At 48.1% G+C, this 16,367-nt stretch overlaps 1 protein-coding gene and 1 long non-coding RNA gene across 4 annotated transcripts; one reads left to right on the forward strand and one right to left on the reverse strand.

Moving 5' to 3' along the window:
- Positions 1-269: 269 nt before the first annotated feature.
- On the reverse strand, positions 270-7,092 carry LOC103651356 (uncharacterized). Of its 3 annotated transcripts, none has more exons than XR_004857378.1 (4): positions 5,820-7,092; positions 4,630-4,764; positions 786-911; positions 270-687 (listed from the first exon to the last, which is right to left on the reverse strand). It is a non-coding gene; the product is annotated as an uncharacterized lncRNA (long non-coding RNA). The 3 variants fall into 3 exon arrangements; XR_002268212.1 differs by having other exon boundaries at positions 272-687; positions 5,799-7,092; XR_002750321.1 differs by having other exon boundaries at positions 272-687; positions 4,630-7,092.
- Positions 429-1,810, forward strand: LOC100285113 (metal ion binding protein). Its single transcript, NM_001158008.2, has 3 exons — positions 429-803; positions 889-961; positions 1,075-1,810. Exons 1-3 carry the CDS (start codon positions 798-800, stop codon positions 1,467-1,469), a joined length of 474 nt encoding a protein of 157 aa, NP_001151480.2. The 5' UTR covers positions 429-797; the 3' UTR covers positions 1,470-1,810.
- Positions 7,093-16,367: the final 9,275 nt, after the last annotated feature.

Below are 16,367 nucleotides of genomic sequence, written 5' to 3' on the forward strand. Positions count from 1 at the left end.
AATGCACCATAGAAGAAACTTACAAATGCCCAAGTACGAGTACTATTTTACTAGCATTAGTTGCTGACATTTCCATGCCGCCACCTGCTCACCTTGTCCTGTTCGTTAGTTAAACATTAAAATTAAACCAACTGAAAGAATAGTAGCTAGCTAATGGACAACGTACTACTGATGATAACAGTACTTGTCGGCATGGGACCATCCATTGCCCATGTTCAAGAAACTAGAGCACTGAAGAGCATGCATTCTCTATCCATTCACACGCCATATGCATGATTAACTTGCTCGAGATTATTCTTTGAACTGGTGGTTAGAGTACCAACTTGTTGCAACATTTTATAGCGAAAACCGCCAGCTGAGGTGATTTGGCATATCCTACGGTAGGGAAACAAATTTTTATATATATACATCTCTGAACTGTCCACTCCATAGTACTTCAAAATAACTCCAACGACCATGTAAATCTCTCTTACGTATGAGCTGCACTGCAACCTACGCGTGCTTGACTTGCTTGGTAGTCGACCAGCAATTATTGTAAGGGATTGGCCCTCATCGCACTGCTGTCTCCGGCCCAATGATTTAGGCTTCTCATCAATGGATTCTCTGTATGACCATTGACAAATTCCAAACCGTGGCATGTATAGCCTCCGCCAAAGAACCCTTCTCCTTCTGCTTGTATAAAGCTACCTATAGCAGAAGAGGCTGATCGGCTGAGCTCATCGCACAAAAGATATATAAGAACCACCAATTGGTAACCACAAGCAAGCAATATATAGAGAGTCAACCTTGCAGCGGCGATGAAGGTTCGCGTTTAATTTTTCTTGATCCCTCCATCGAATCCTCTTCCTCTATGGACTTCTCACTGTTTTTTCTGCATCTCATCGTCAGATAGTGCTTAAGGTGGCGATCACCTGCAAGAAGTGCAAAACCTGCGTCCTTGGGATCACCTCGAAAGTTAATGGTAAGCCATGGCCAATCTTTATTTCTGTGTTGCCATTCAAGGGTGTTCGATGTCTGGCTGATCGACATGCTAGCTGTGTGATGAATTCTGAATGATAACGGTGCCTGCTACAGGGATCAAGTCCCTGACATACGACGACGAGAAGAGCACTCTTACGGTGGTCGGAGACGTGGACGTGGTGGTCATCGTGGACGCGCTGCGCAAGGCGAAGCATCCGGCGGAGGTGGTGTCGGTGACCGACGAGAAGAAGGAGGCCGAGGAGAAGAAGAAGAAGGAGGAGGAAGAGAAGAAGAAGAAGGAAAAAGAGGAAGAGGAGAAGAAGAAAAGGTGCTGCCCCAAGCCGCCGTGCAAGCCGTGCCCTCCGCCTCCTTGCAGTCCGTGCCCTCCGCCTCCTTGCACGCCGTGCCCTCCTCCGCCGTGCCCTCTGCCACCGTGCCCACCGCCGTACCTCAAGCCGTGCTACATCCCCATCGAAGACGAGTATCCCGGGCCCTGCACCATCGTCTGAGACTGAGAGAGCAACACCGTGGCCATCCATACCAGTTCCTCGCTGATGGAAAAGCCACCACGCACTCTTCCAGAAGAAGGCATTTGAGTTTCAGCTGTAGCGCCATGCGTCAATCATCGGTTTGGAAGAAATGGTTTCCAATTTTCCATGCACATTCTCTTTCTGTCCTTCTCGTTCTATGGTTCTAGCGTGCTCTTTCTCCATCTACCATATTATTGTAAATTGATAGGTGTCTGAATAATATGATATAACAGACACGTTCAGGTACATACCATGTGTATAGCTCTGGAATAAGCTTCCCATCGAACTCCAAGCATCCAAAGTTGTTTATGTTACATTTATAGGATCTAGCTTTTCACCATTAATCGTTAGAACACATAGATCAAGCTCTATTGCCTTCGATCATAGATACGCTAAAATCCACGTGTCCGCGTGATTGCGGGCTTCGTCCTTGAGCCGTAGATGTACAATGGGTCTGAGGCTTCGGACAACTACACCAAGGCCGGTGGTGGCAGCAGTAAGGGTGCAGAGGCGATAGCCTTTACCTTACTAACTGTGGATAGGATCTTGTTTAGGTTTATAGGGTCGAGGAGGTAGTACCGAACATTGATTTGTGTGTTACCTCGTCCCCGTTTTATGTATGCACTATAAAGGGGGTCCGCAACCAGCTGTCGCGCTTCCTGATTATGACGTGAAAGATAGAGTCAGGCTTGGTTAGTTGATTGAGACCAACTTGAAATTAACCCAAGATTCTCTCCCATTGATCTCATGCTTATTCACTTATACTTAGAACTCAATTTCTTAATTGCTTTATTTTTAGCTTACAATTTCTACTCCTTAGATTAGTACATCAAGATCAAAGCTTTACAACAACTAGTTACATGCCAGTGAACTAAATGACTAATGCACTTTCCTACATCAAAGCAGAGAAATTATTTTTGAGGAAGATGGCTGCATCATGACTCCTTAATCTAGAACCATAGGTACTTCATCAAACCTATGGCTAGGTATTTTCTAAACATGTTGGGTGAAAGTCCTTTAGTGAGCTGATTTGCAAGTATTTGCTCTAACTTTGTATAATTAAATACAATTGTTTGATCTTAATGTTTCTTCTTTATAAATTAATACTTGATGCCAATATGTTTTGCAGTAGCACTTGACTTGTTATAGGACTAAAATATTTTCGATGTATTATCATAGTATATCTTCACTAGTTTTGTTATGTTGTCTACCATTTTTAAACTAGATATGAACTTTTTAAGCCACAACCTTCCTCGTTGCCTCATGACATGCAAAAAAACTTAACATACATTGTCATTGATCGATGTAGTGATAGTTTGTTTTGAGATTTTCCATGATATAGATCCTCGTGTGAGTGTGGATATATAACATGACATGCACTTTCTATCTTCTTCACATCACGCATAATATGAATCTAATTAAACATAATCTCAATGCTACTTGACTTTCTATATGTTAATATAAGGTCTTGTGTATCCTTTAAATATTGCAAGACTTTCTTAACGACTTTCTAGTATTCTATCTCTATTTTTTTAAACAATCTACTTAGCATTCTCGATTATGAATACCAAGTCCGAATAAGGACATATTTGAGCATATATCATGTTTTCGATAGTTGAAGCGTATTAAACCAATTTCATTTGATTGATCTCATATTGGTTCTTGGTGACATGATCACTCTCCAACTTGTCCTTTTTAACTACTGGAGGAGGTGTCCGGTTACATGCATGCATACAAAATTTCTTACAAAATGTTTGTATCTATGCCTTTTGCGATATATGTAGTACCCTTCTCTATCTTGGTGAATCTCAATTCTAAATACATAATGTTAGATACCCGTCTCTTGTAATGGGCCTGGCCCAGTTTTTTGGTCTATTAATACACTGTCCAACCCTATTCTAGGGTTATGGTTTTTCCCATTCAACATGGTAACAGAGCCACTGTAGTTTTTTTCTCCTCTCCTCTCCAGCTGCCACCCTTCAGGCGCCGCCACCCTCCAGGCGCCGCCCCCAGCCTGTCGCGCCGCCAGGGCCGCGCGCTGCTTCTCCCCAGGCGCCGCCCAAGCCCGACGCGCCGCCCCCCTGTTTCCCCGCCAGCGCCGCCGCCAGGGCCGCGCGCCGCGTTCCCCTAGGCGTCGCCGCTTCCTCGCCGCTGTCCCTTGCCCGGACCGCGCCGCCGCGCCCCAGGCGCACCCGCTGCCTCCTTCGGTCCCGCGGTACCCCTCCCCCGGCACCGCGCTCCCTGGCCCCGCGTTCCCCGGCGTCATAGGGACCGGCAGCGGCCTCGCCCGCCGCATCCTGCTCCTCGGCACCGACGGGCGCTCACCTGCGCACGACCGTCGAGCTGCGGAGCGTGCGCTTCGGCTTCCTTGGACCGCTCGCACTCGCACTCGGCCTCCTCGGCATCCACGGCCACGGCCTCTCGCTCCCGTCCCCGTCTCGCCTCCTCCCTGCTCATCTCCCACCTCCAGTCCCGCTTCCCCTCTGTCTGTCAGCCGCGGCAGGCTCGCCTCACCCGGCTTCCTGCTTATCGCCACCGCTTGGGCCGGCCCTCTCCGCTCGAAATAACTGTAATTTAATTACCTAGCGAATATCGGGTAAATTGGCATCCATGAGCCAGGACTGGTCAAGGAGTATATAACATTAATTTTCTTTCTGAATAGAGTAACAATGCCATAAACTTAATACTATGCATTTATATATTGAATAACTAGATATGTACCCGTGTGTTGCCACGAGAGTTAAAAATTAGTATAAAACATAATTTTAGAGGAATCATACATGAATCAGTTCGTTTTCACAGGAAAAACGCAAGAAAGGGGGAAAATTCCTCCAGTCCAAATGAGCCCTTAAAATAATTAATTACTCACTTAGGTCACTATCAACCATTTTGCATAAGGGAAATTGCACAATCATACTACAAGAGATCGAGCAGAATGCTACTTACGAACAATGAAACTGTTTTACAAGTGATTGAGCATACTACTAATTTCTGAATAGTGTATGCACCTCAACGCAACAATCAATCCTAACCTGGTAGCCAAGCTCTCGCTAAGGCACCACACTAACAAGCATCAGTCACCATGAGAGGAGAATTGACAAAAGCGAGAGAGACCGAGAAGCAGGCAGGGAAATCGTACCTTCTAGGCCTTGTTCGATCCACGAGCTGTCGCAGCTTCTCACTCTGGCGGTGCTAGAGCACGTCCAGCCGGTGCACGCGCGAACCGCTCGACACCCATGATCTTGCGCAGTGCACAACATACCTGACTTGCGAACTACCAACGAGAATAGAATAGTTGGATCAATTGACAATTAAGGAAAACCCAGTAGAATATATGGATAATTAAGGAAACCCCATCATAGATAACAATTGCAATAGGAATTTATTTCCCAAATGACAACCATTCTAGTTATCTAGCAGAGAACATCTTTTGAGCCACGGGCATTAAGGAACAACAACAAGAACAGAATAAATCAATTCACATTCTAGTTATCAAATAGAGAACATTGTTTTTTGAACCACAAACACCCAGTAGAATAGATGGATAATTAAGGAAAACCCATCATAGAGAACAATTGCAATAGGAGTTGATTTCCCAAATGACAACCATTCTAGTTACCTAACAGAGAACATCTTTTGAGCTATATGCATTAAGGAACTACAGCAAGAACAAAGTAAATCACTTCACATTCCAGTTATTAAATAGAGAACATTGATTTTTGAACAACAAGCATTAGGAAATATCATCAGCAAAGAACATATTAAATTGCTTCACATCACATGAGGCACATAGGGCACATTTGGATTGCAGCCTCCCAGGCAGATGCCTGCCAGGCATTCCATCGTAGCCCTCAGGCGTCCAAAATCAATGGCTTGGGACGCTGTCTGGGCCTGACAGATCCGTTGAGGACCAAACCAAACAGGCCCATAGTGCATAAGCATGTTTTCTATCCCAGACTTCAATGTGACAGATGAACTTGGACAGCCGCTACAGACACCTTGCATTTTAAGCTTAATTGTTCCTATTTCTTTGAAAGGATAGTGTTCTAGTGAGGCAAGGAAACCAAAATCTTCATATCAGCAACAAGACCACACACAACGGGAGGAAGGGAAAGACACACAGATCGAATATTCAATGTCACCACTTTCATCTTGAATAGTTGGTCGAATGAGTCTCCAACAATTTTTTTTATCATGGCAACTATTTTTGAATCATCCTAGGGGGAAACAGTAAAGAAATATTGTGGGCACTGGCTTGGAAACAGTGTGCTGGTCACAATTTCTACAAAAGTTTGTAATTGCCTCGACCTGGTGTTGATGGGTGCGCACCGGATTTTGTCTACAACTGCAGCAGAGGGTCTCAGAAAGAACACATGTGACACCAAGCATGCTGACTGGTCCCTACACAAAGTAGTCTTGCCACACAATAGTGATGAATTCGCATGCAAGGGAGTCATCCTCTCTTTGCTTCCCAACATCGCCGTTCCCTTGATATGCCAGTATACTTTTTGCGGGAGTGGTGCAAACAGGTCTGCAGTAATCAACAGAAAAGATAATGAGAATAATTTGGAGAATATACTTGCTCTACCAAGCTCTACCAAATCCATTCCACGGAGCTAGGGGTCCTCTATTGGGGAGCATGTAGAATGATCATCGTTGACCCAACAATGCAGAGATCATAGCCCAGCACGCCCATCCGATGCAACTTGCAACTTCTCATTCAGTGTGAAATGTGCTAGAACAGCACTGCACACATAACAAAACTCATCAGAAACATAAAAAAACACCTGAGGCATCCACCACTATACCTCACAATAATGCTGAGTGCGCCCAGTGGCGTGCCGAGGATCGCTGGTACAAACATGTGAGCGATGAAATTTGCAATCTCCCCAACAAGCACTCCTAAATTTCATTTTATGGTAAAATTCCAGCACACTCTTGGGCTTTGGCAATTGTCATATAATTATGATGCTAGTGGGGAATCTGGCGCGGCTTCAGAATCGAAGAAGAACACTAGGAATGAAGTCGTAAAGAAATAGATGAATCCTATCTGCCTAGGCGTGGCATCGCTGTCCCTCCTCTGCGCAGAGCTGGAGATGCAGGAGAGCCCCTCCCGAACCACGTCATTGACCCCGTCACGACCTCCGCTACAGCAATAGCGTAGGGACAGCACAATCCATAAGAACCATCCCGAGATGGTGCCCACCTAGTGGAGCATGTTGTCGCCCCAGGGAACGCCGACACGCCTGGGTCGTCGCCCATCAACAGCGCCAACAGCTCCGATTGCAGCCGCTGCACCACCGACTGACCATTCGCGCCCTTCCCGGCCCCCGCTGATGCCGACTTTGGTCCTGGTGCCGCCGTAGATGCAGCAGAGACATTCTATGTCCCTAGTGAGGACACGGGGAGCGGGGGGTGACGGCGAAGTTTCGGGGCGCAGGGGCAGCGGTCGCGGCGCGGGCGAGATTTCCAGGGGAATCGCGGGTGGGGCGGCATGGACGAACTCGGTGAATGTCTGTCACGACGTGGGGATCAGCGACAATCTCGGGTGTGGGGTTTGTTTCAGAAGCCACTGACTCGTGACAGGGGATTGGCGACAATCGCGGAGGGGGACTGGGGGAGGGGAGGCACTCTACACTATTGACTTAATAGATACTCCAATCAACAGCTAGATAATAGAAAACAGGAAAAAAGTATAAGAAAGTCCAATCAACAGCTAGATACCTCGACATCCTTGGCTCGCCGTATGAGTAATACTAGTACTAATTAACGCACTCTTTGGACTGTCCGAAGTTAATAATTAGCCAGCTAATAAATTATTAGCTAGGTAAAGCTAGCTAGTAAATTAATTATTAGTTGTACGTTAGTTAACAATTAGGTGGGGTATTTGTTGATGGCGTTTGGAATCTGTACAGCTAAGGACCTATTCGGCAATGATGTTTTGTGTAACCATAATTTATCTATATTACTCTATTAAGAATCTAACGTGGGCGCCTTGGCGATACCATGGCTCCGCCCCGCCCTAAACCCTAAACCCCCGCCTCACTGTGCTTCCGCCCGCTCGTCCCGCCACGACTGCCACTCCTGCTCCCCCCCCCCCGCCCCCATTCCCCGCGGCCTCGGCACTGAGTCGCATGCCAGCGCCGAGAATCCACGCGCCCCAAGCCCCACGGCCCCGTTCTCCGATGGTGCTCTCGTCCTGCGCACTGCTACCCACTCTTCCCCTGGCTCTGAGCCACCTTGCCACACCGAGAATTTGCTCGCCCAATGTCCCACAGCTCTGTTCTACAATTTGGAAACACCGACTTTCTCGTTCTATGATTAAAAGCTCCCCCGTTACCCGCGAATTTGCAATTAGAGATCGATGCAATTTGGCAATTCGAGATCGACATCGATTTGACAGTGTTGAGCGCACCTTCCAAATCACACCGACATCTGCGCACGCCAAATGCGCAAGAGCGCCCAAGACGACGATGTTGGTGCAAAGAACCGTGTTATTTTCGCCACACACAGGGTGGATATGGTGAAGCGAGTGCCATGTGAAGACGGTAGAGCGTGCGATCGAGATGGAGGCTGCGGCGTCTGTCGTCGAATCTGAGATCAAGTCCAGTTATGACCGGAGGATCCCCAAGATTACCGGGCCCGCGACAGCCAGAGATCTGTGCCCGCGATGATAGGAGATCCATGCCCACCTCCTTGTTGATTGTTTCCTCCTCGAGATAGAGCGTAACATTGCCGCCTCTGTCCTCGACTATTTCAAGAAGGTCTATGGCCACACCGAGCCCCTCCTCAAGTGGTCCAACATTGACATCGATGAGTTCATCGCCTTCGATCTAGTCTACGGCCCCAGGTCAATGCTCCCCTCCCCTGCTAATTTAGGCCCAATGAGTTCATTGCCTTGTATCTCAGTCACGACTTGTCCGAGCCCAACCTCGGGCGGAAGAAGCAGTCACGACTCGCTTAAGGCCAACCTCGGGCAGGAGACGCAGTCACGCCGCGCCCGAGGTCACCCTCGGGCGAGATACACTGTCATGACTCACCCGAGGTCGCCCTCGGGAGCAGATGCTGTCACGACCCGCCCAAGGCCGCCCTCGGTCGGGAGACGCAATCATGGCTGGCCCAAGGCCACCCTCTGTTGGGAGACATAGTCACGACAGGCTCGCTCGATGCTAACCTCGGACGGGAGATGCAGTCAGGACTCGCCCGACGTCGATCTCGGGTGGGAGATGCAGTCACGTCTCGCTCGAGGATTCCCTCGGGCGGGAGACATAGTCACGACTCGTCCGAGGTTGGGAGATGCAATCACGGCTCGCTTAAGGCGGGAGACGCAGTCACGACTCGTCCAAGGCAACCTCGCAGTCACGGCTCGCCCGAGGGTGGCCTCGGGCAGGAGTCGCAGTCATGCCTTACCCGAGGCAACCTCGCAGTCACGACTCGCCAGAGGGTGGCTTCGGGCGGGAGACACAATCATGGCTCGCCCGAGGTTGCCCTCGGGTGGGAGACGCATTTACAACTCCCCCGAGGCCAGCAGGAGAACGCAGTCATGGCGCCCGAGGCCATCGTCGGGCGGGAGATGTAGTCACGACTCGCCTGAGACCACCCTGGAGGGGAAGATGCATGTTCTTATGACTGATATTTATAAATGACACTTCTTTACAATCCTAATGACTGATATTTTGCAGGTTATTATGCCGTGGAAAATCAACGGTTTAAATGAGGTAACCAGTCTACCACACCGCTTCAAGAACATATATATGCGTAGATAATAACCATTTAACGAATAGTTTGTGTTCCGTTGCAACACACAGGCACCATACTAGTAATATTATAGTTTACTAAATGTCATGACACAACCATGATATATTTTATATCAATCTAATCTGACACCTATTTGTAGATATAATATTTTGGTTGTGGCGTAGAAGGGAATCAGAACGTGCAAGACTGTAGCCATGTGCCAACGAAAAAATTGGTCTAGATTGAAGTTTTTAGACCCAAAAAATAATGTGGTATTGGTGAAATTATGGTTTAAAATACATAATTTCGAGATATGATCCCAAACACATTTTAGCCTTAAATACTTTGGTATATTCAAATACTGATCTTGTAACTAGGAAAATATCGTGTTTCCAAAAGACACTAATTTTAACAATTCTTTACTATATTAAAGCATCAGTTTCAACATCGTCCCACGTCATATTTTTACAAATAACACCTCACATCTATATTAAATTAATTCGTTGTATCCCTCCATGCACACAACCTCCACGTCCGGCCTGTTAGCCCGTCGAGCCATTTGGTCAAATTAGCGTAAAATATTAAAAAAATGGTGCAGGAGGTGGGGTATGAACCCAAACCCTGATGAAATAAGGGCGGGAGACACTGAGTGAATTGTTTTTAATATTAAATATAAATTGTACATATGTATATACGATTTTTTGTAAAATCAAAAAATATAATCATGTCGGGTCGGGTCAGCACTACGGACCGAGGCTGCAGCCCAAGCACGACACGTCGCTCGTGTCGGGCTGGCCTAGGCACTATTAAATGGGTCGTGCCCTAGACCAGCCCGCCAGACACGGTCCATTTGACCATCTATACCTTCGCACAATAATGATGGTCCTCGCCTCAAATGTTGTCATCTCGTTCGCCATACTGCTTCTTTTCTCTCTCCCCTCATGCCTCCGCCTCCGCGCCACCCATTCTCGGTAGAGGGCGTGGGAGCAGGCGCCATCGTTTTCGTCCGACACCAGCCTCGACACCGACCCACGCAGTGGCTATTGGATGTCCATGAGAATGTTTCACAACATGCACGCACCATCAATTTCGCCGTCGCGGACGTCCCATTCGTCTTCTCGGCCTTCGCCTTGTTCTTCCTCCCCAACCTGCTACCCCTGCCCACGGTCGCAGCCGCGAGCCGACCAACGCTCATCAACACGGGTCCGGATGAGTCGGCCTTGCTTCTGGCTTTTCTTCGTGCGTGCCGCCGAGGAGGAGGACACGATGGCGCGTGCCACGCTTAGGTTATATTGGTGATGACGAGTCCAAATCTAAGATATTGGACAACCAAGGCCCGTAGCGCGGCAACAGTCAGCATATGCTATGGAGTTGGTGGTGGTGTTGTGTCGCTTCGGCGGGTCCAGGGCTGGAAGGCACTCGCATTCTCTCGCCCTTTTCGGACTGACGCCTGGTGCGGTTGCCTCTCAGTTTGGAGCTGCTCAGGTTGGGCTTCTTTCTCCGCTTGCATGCTCTCTCCCTATACTATCTATGTCGCCTCTAGATATCAAGGTCTTCATCGTGTCCTTCTCCGGCAAAGAACAGGTATGAGTGCCTCTTCCCTTCCCTTCCTGCTCTATGAAACCTTGGAAGTGGGGGAGGCGAGGGATGGGGGTCCCTGATTTGCTGCCTATGGTACCCATTCGATGGCTCGGCATCGTCTGTTTACGTGGTCTTTCCTTTACCACGATGTCGACTAGAATAGTCAAATAAAAAGAATATTATGCGGAGAGCGGAGACAATCAATAAAAAATCTTGATATCTTTTTGGTGGATAGTTTACGTGGGTATTGTTGTGAGACGTTGCAACGCACGGGCAACCGACTAGTAACTGTAAGGAAAATGGACCCCGTGCCATTTGGCTTAATAGATTTTGGTGTTTGATGATCAACATAACCTGTGGACTAATGTGTTTGCTAGTGTTTGTGCTTGTAGTTCACAGGATACTAAAGTTACTTAGACCAAGACATTGAGGACAACAATACCTCAAAACAAGACATTATGAAGATCAAGTGAAGTCCAAGAAACAAAGGAAGTGTTGCCTGCGGACTGTCTGGTCTGGAGCATCAGACTGTCCGGTGCACCAGGGAATAGTAGCCCAACGACTAGTTCCAGGTGGCACTGTGGAGAGAAGACCACCGGACTGTCCGGTGTGACATCCCGAGTGTCCGGTGTAAAAAGCTTGCACGCCAATGGTCGGCTGCAGTGTCAGACCAACGGCTAAGCGCACCGGACAGTGAACAGTGCACTGTCCGGTACACCACCGGACTGTCCAGTATGCCGCAGAGAGCACAACTTTTCTCCAACAACTAGTTTTGTGTTGGGGGCTATAAATACACCCCAACCAGTCATCCCAAGGTGTGTGAGCCCAATCAACATACCAAGACATATAGTAGACATTCCCAAGAGCTCATACACCCAAGTGCTTAATAGAATCACTCGGTGATTAGCATAGGTGCTTTGCGAAGTGCTTAGGTTAGTTAGACTTCTTTAGCGCTTGCTCTAGGTGAACCATAGTTATTTGAGTGAGTTTAGATAAACCACACAACCCCTCGGCTCTTGTGCGAGCCGTTGTAATTGTACCGAGTGGGGCGAGAGTCTTGCGAGACCGTGACAACCACGTTTGTGTCACGGTCGCCACCGTCCACCGGAGGGAACGAGGCCCACGGCGTTTCGACCGGAAGCTCGATAGTGGAGACGATAGGGAGTGTCCGAGAGGAGCCGGAAGCGGAGCACCACTTGCGCGTGGAGAAGGCCCACGGCTCTCTACGGAGTTACTCGACCGAGGTGCTTGGCCATCGCGTGGGCTTCCCTTTGTGTAGGGGCACCAACGAGAATTAGTATGGACCTTGCGTGGTTCCGGATACCTCGGTAAAAATACCGGCGTCATCCACGAGAGTTTGCATCTATACCTCGCTCTTTAGCTTTAGCATTTATACTAAGCATTTATGTTTCAATCTTGTCTTTTTACTTATATAGATTGAAACTTAGCTATTACGGTAGAGATAGCAAACACTTAGACAAAACCTAGTGTGCACATTCTAGTTTGATTAATTGCATAGGTTTTGCTCTAGGGATTTATTGGTGGCCTAGTTTAGAGAAAGTTTTAGAAGTCCTAATTCAGCCCCTCTTAGGCGTCACATGTTTCTTTCAATTGGTATCAAAGCCTGATTTGGCTCATTTTAAGCACTTTAGCTTCACCGCTAAAAGAGCCGACACATTTTAGAGGAAGGGATGGATACCCATAGGCCACCACACTTCGACGACACTAACTTCCCATATTATAGTGCTCGAATGGCTTGTTACCTAGAGGCTGTTGATCTATGTGTTTGGAGAGTCACTCGTGACGGGATGAAACCACCCAAAAATCCCGAGAAACCCACCACGAGTGAGGAAAAAGAAATTCATTTAAATGCTAGAGCCAAAAATTGCTTGTATGAATCTCTGAGCATGGATATTTTTCATCAAGTTTTTACATTGAAAACTGCTAATGAGATTTGGCTAAAATTGCATGAGCTCCATGACGACGCATCCAATGTTCGTGAGCAAAAACATTGCCTAGTCTCAAATGAGTATAATTCTTTTGCTATGAAGGATAATGAGCTTGTTAGAGATATGTATTCTCGTTTAAATCTAATCATCGATGAGCTCAATTCTATTGGCATTAATAAGCTAGGTGATGCGGACATTGTGAGGAAGATTATCTCCCTACTACCACAGCAAAGATATGGGAGCATCATCACCATTCTTCACAATATGGAGGACTTGAGTACAATGATCCCGACCATCGTGATTGGGAAAATCGCGGCCTTTGAAATGTCGCGAAAAATGTGTCGGGGGGGAGGAGCCAACTTCCTCAAGGCCATATGCTTTTGCATGTGATGAAAGGAAGGGTAAAAAGAAGGCTCCCACTCCAAGTTCCTCAAGTGAAGAAGAGAAAGAAGAAGAAAGTGATTATGAAGAAGATAATCAACCATCAACATCATCCTCCGAGGACGAAGAAACAATCCGAAGCGACGGAAAGGTAATGGGGATGATCCGGAAGATTAATCTAATGGGTGTGCCCCTGTAGGTAGAGGATCTTCTCTTTAACATTGACAGGAAAAAGCAAAGAAAGAGAGGATGCTTCGCATGTGGGGAGAAGGGCCACTTTAGGGACAACTGTCCCACTATGGCCGAACCCAAAAAGGAGAGGAGGAAAGGCAAGGCGCTGACAAGTGTCAAAACTTGGGATGATTCTTCAAGAGAAGAACCTCCAAGGACCCGCAGCCACCGATCCTCATCATGCTCATCACGGTCATCACACAAGTGCCTTATGGCAAGAGGTAAAATGAGTATTGCATCCTCTAGTGATGAAAGTAGTAGTGATGATGAAGGTGAGGGAAAGCCCTTCTTAGATGAGCTTGCGGAAGCCGTTAAATTTTTTCAGGATGTCTGCACTAAACAAAAAGCTTAACTTAAAACTTTAAAAAATAAGTTGATTAGCTCTCAAAATGATTATAAAGGTTTGCTATAAAAATTGAAGCATTTGCAAATTTGAACTGTGAGCTATCAACTAAAATTGAGCAATTAGAGTTTAGTGCGACATCCACAGCAATCGTTGATGGCCTCATTAAAAAGAATGAAAAACTTAAGGATAAGTTAGCTAGCTCCCGATAAGCTATTGAAAATTTGCTAGGAAAAATGGAAATTCGTAGCATACACAATAATGAGCTAACTACTAAGCTAGAAAACATTGGTAGCACCCTAGAAGTATATTTGATTGAAATACCTGAAATTATTAAGAAAGATGCTTCTACTTCCTGCTTTGATTTAATTGATGATTCTAACCCCTGCAATCAAGTTCTTGTTAAGAATGTTATTATAGAAACATGTTTGGACGAGATCGCAATGGAAAATGAGCAATTAAAACAAGAACTGGCTCGCCTTGGAAAAGCCTTGTATGACTAGAAAGACAAAGCCAAACAAATCCAACCTCCATAGGATAACACCACTGCGGGAGTGAACAAGCCTGTGGAGGGCAAAACTGTGATTTGTAGGCTTTGAAGCAAAGAAGGCCACACGTCTTTCTAATGCAAGGCGAAGACTGGGATAAGCAAAAGCAAAATCTCAATCAAAAGCCAACAAGCAAAATCTCCAACATCTACATCAAAAAGATGGATAAAAAGGCTGCTACACCATATTTGATCAAGAAGAAAAAGAATGGGAAGGTGATAGCATTAAAGGCCGATAAGCAAGCCAACAAAGGGAAAGAGGCTAAACACATCTGGGTGCCAAAGGAAATAATTTCAACCATGAAAAGCACCAAGAAGGTTTGGATCCCGAAAGGGAAGTGAGGAGTCGGAAGGACGTCGGGGAATTTGGAGACTTGTCAAATTTGGGATGTATATCATGGGATACATCATATTGGATCAAGTTTATTGCCAAATGGGTTGGTGAATATTTTGGACCCAAATTTCCCCACCCATGACTAAGGTAACTAGACTTATTGTATTCCTTATTTTTAGATATGCGTATCTATTTTTTGTATCTAGTTTTACCTTTCATGTCTAGTATTTCATTTGGTACTTATTTTAGATTAACAATGCATGCATACTAGGTAAATCACATGGTAGGATTGATTGTTTTTAATTCATAATCTTGAGCAAACCTACATGGTTTAAAATGCTTAATTAAGCACGACACATTGTGTCGGGGACCATAATTAGGGGTACCCTCAAGGCTCCTCATTCTCAGCTGGTAACCCCCGTCAGCATGAAGCTGCAAAGGCCTGATGGGCGCGATTAAGTCAGGGATCAGTCCATTCGAGGGACTCGATCACGCCTCGCCTGAGCCTAGCCTCGGACAAGGGCGGCCGACCCCGGAGGATTTCCGTCTCGCCCGAGGCCCTACCTTCGCTAAGAAGCAACCCTGACCAAATCGCCGCACCAACCGACCAAATCGAGCATTTAATGCAAAGGTGGCCTGACACCTTTATCCTGACGCGCGCCCCCCAGCCGATAGAGCCGAAGTGACCGCCGTCACTTCGCTGCTCCACTGACCGATCTGAGAGGAGGACAGTGCCGCGTGCGCCACTCCGACTGCGGTGCCGCTTGACAGAGTGAGACTGACAGGCAGTCAGGCCCTGCCGAAGGCATCATAGGAAGCTCTGCTCTGCCCGACCCAGGGCTCAGACTCGGGCTAAGTCCCGGAAGACGGCGAACTCCGCTCCGCCCGACCCAGGGCTCGGACTCGGGCTAAGTTCCGGAAGACGGCGAACTCCGCTCCGCCCGACCCCGGGCTCGGACTCGGGCTAAGTCCCGGAAGACGACGAACTCCGCTCCGCCCGACCCAGGGCTCGGACTCGGGCTAAGTCCCGGAAGACGACGAACTCCGCTCCGCCCGACCCAGGGCTCGGACTCGAGCTAAGTCCCGGAAGACGGCGAACTCCGCTCCGCCCGACCCAGGGCTCGGACTCGGGCTCAGCCCCGGAAGACGATGAACTCCGCTCCGCCCGACCCAGGGCTCGGACTCGGGCTCAGCCCCGGAAGACGATGAACTCCGCCCGACCCAGGGCTCGGACTTGGGCTCAGCCCTAGAAGACGACGAACTCCGCCTCGCCCGACCCAGGGGCTCGGACTCGACCTCGACCACGGAAGACAGACTCGACCTCGGCCTCGGAGGAGCTTCCACATCGCCCAACCTAGGGCGTAGACCAGACACGTCAACAGGAGGCGCCATCATCGCCCTACCCCGAGCTGACTCGGGCCGCAGGGAATGAGACCGGCGTCCCATCTGGCTAGCTCCGCCAGATAGGCAATGATGGCGCCCCGTGTACCCTGTGACGGCGACGGCTCTCAGCCCCCTTACGGAAGCAAGAGGACGTCAGCAAGGACTCAACCGCTCCGACAGCTGTCCCTCCGCCAGGCTCCATCGCTCCTCCGACGGCCACGACATCACACCAGCTGGGTGCCAAAATCTCTCCGGCAGCCACAACGGCATGTAGGGCGCTAGCTCTCCTCCGCTAGACACGTAGCACTCTGCTACACCCCCCATTGTACACCTGGATCCTCTCCTTGCGCCTATAAAAGGAAGGACCAGGGCCCTCTTAGAGAAGGTTGGC

Source organism: Zea mays, chromosome 3 (assembly GCF_902167145.1).
Source record: "Zea mays cultivar B73 chromosome 3, Zm-B73-REFERENCE-NAM-5.0, whole genome shotgun sequence".
Lineage (NCBI taxonomy): Eukaryota > Viridiplantae > Streptophyta > Magnoliopsida > Poales > Poaceae > Zea > Zea mays.

What these genes read in the sequence shown, in the direction of transcription:
- LOC100285113 (NM_001158008.2), top strand. An exon ending in GATCACCTCGAAAGTTAATG is followed by an intron (nt 962 to 1,074) that starts GTAAGCCATGGC and finishes TGCCTGCTACAG; the next exon opens with GGATCAAGTCCCTGACATAC.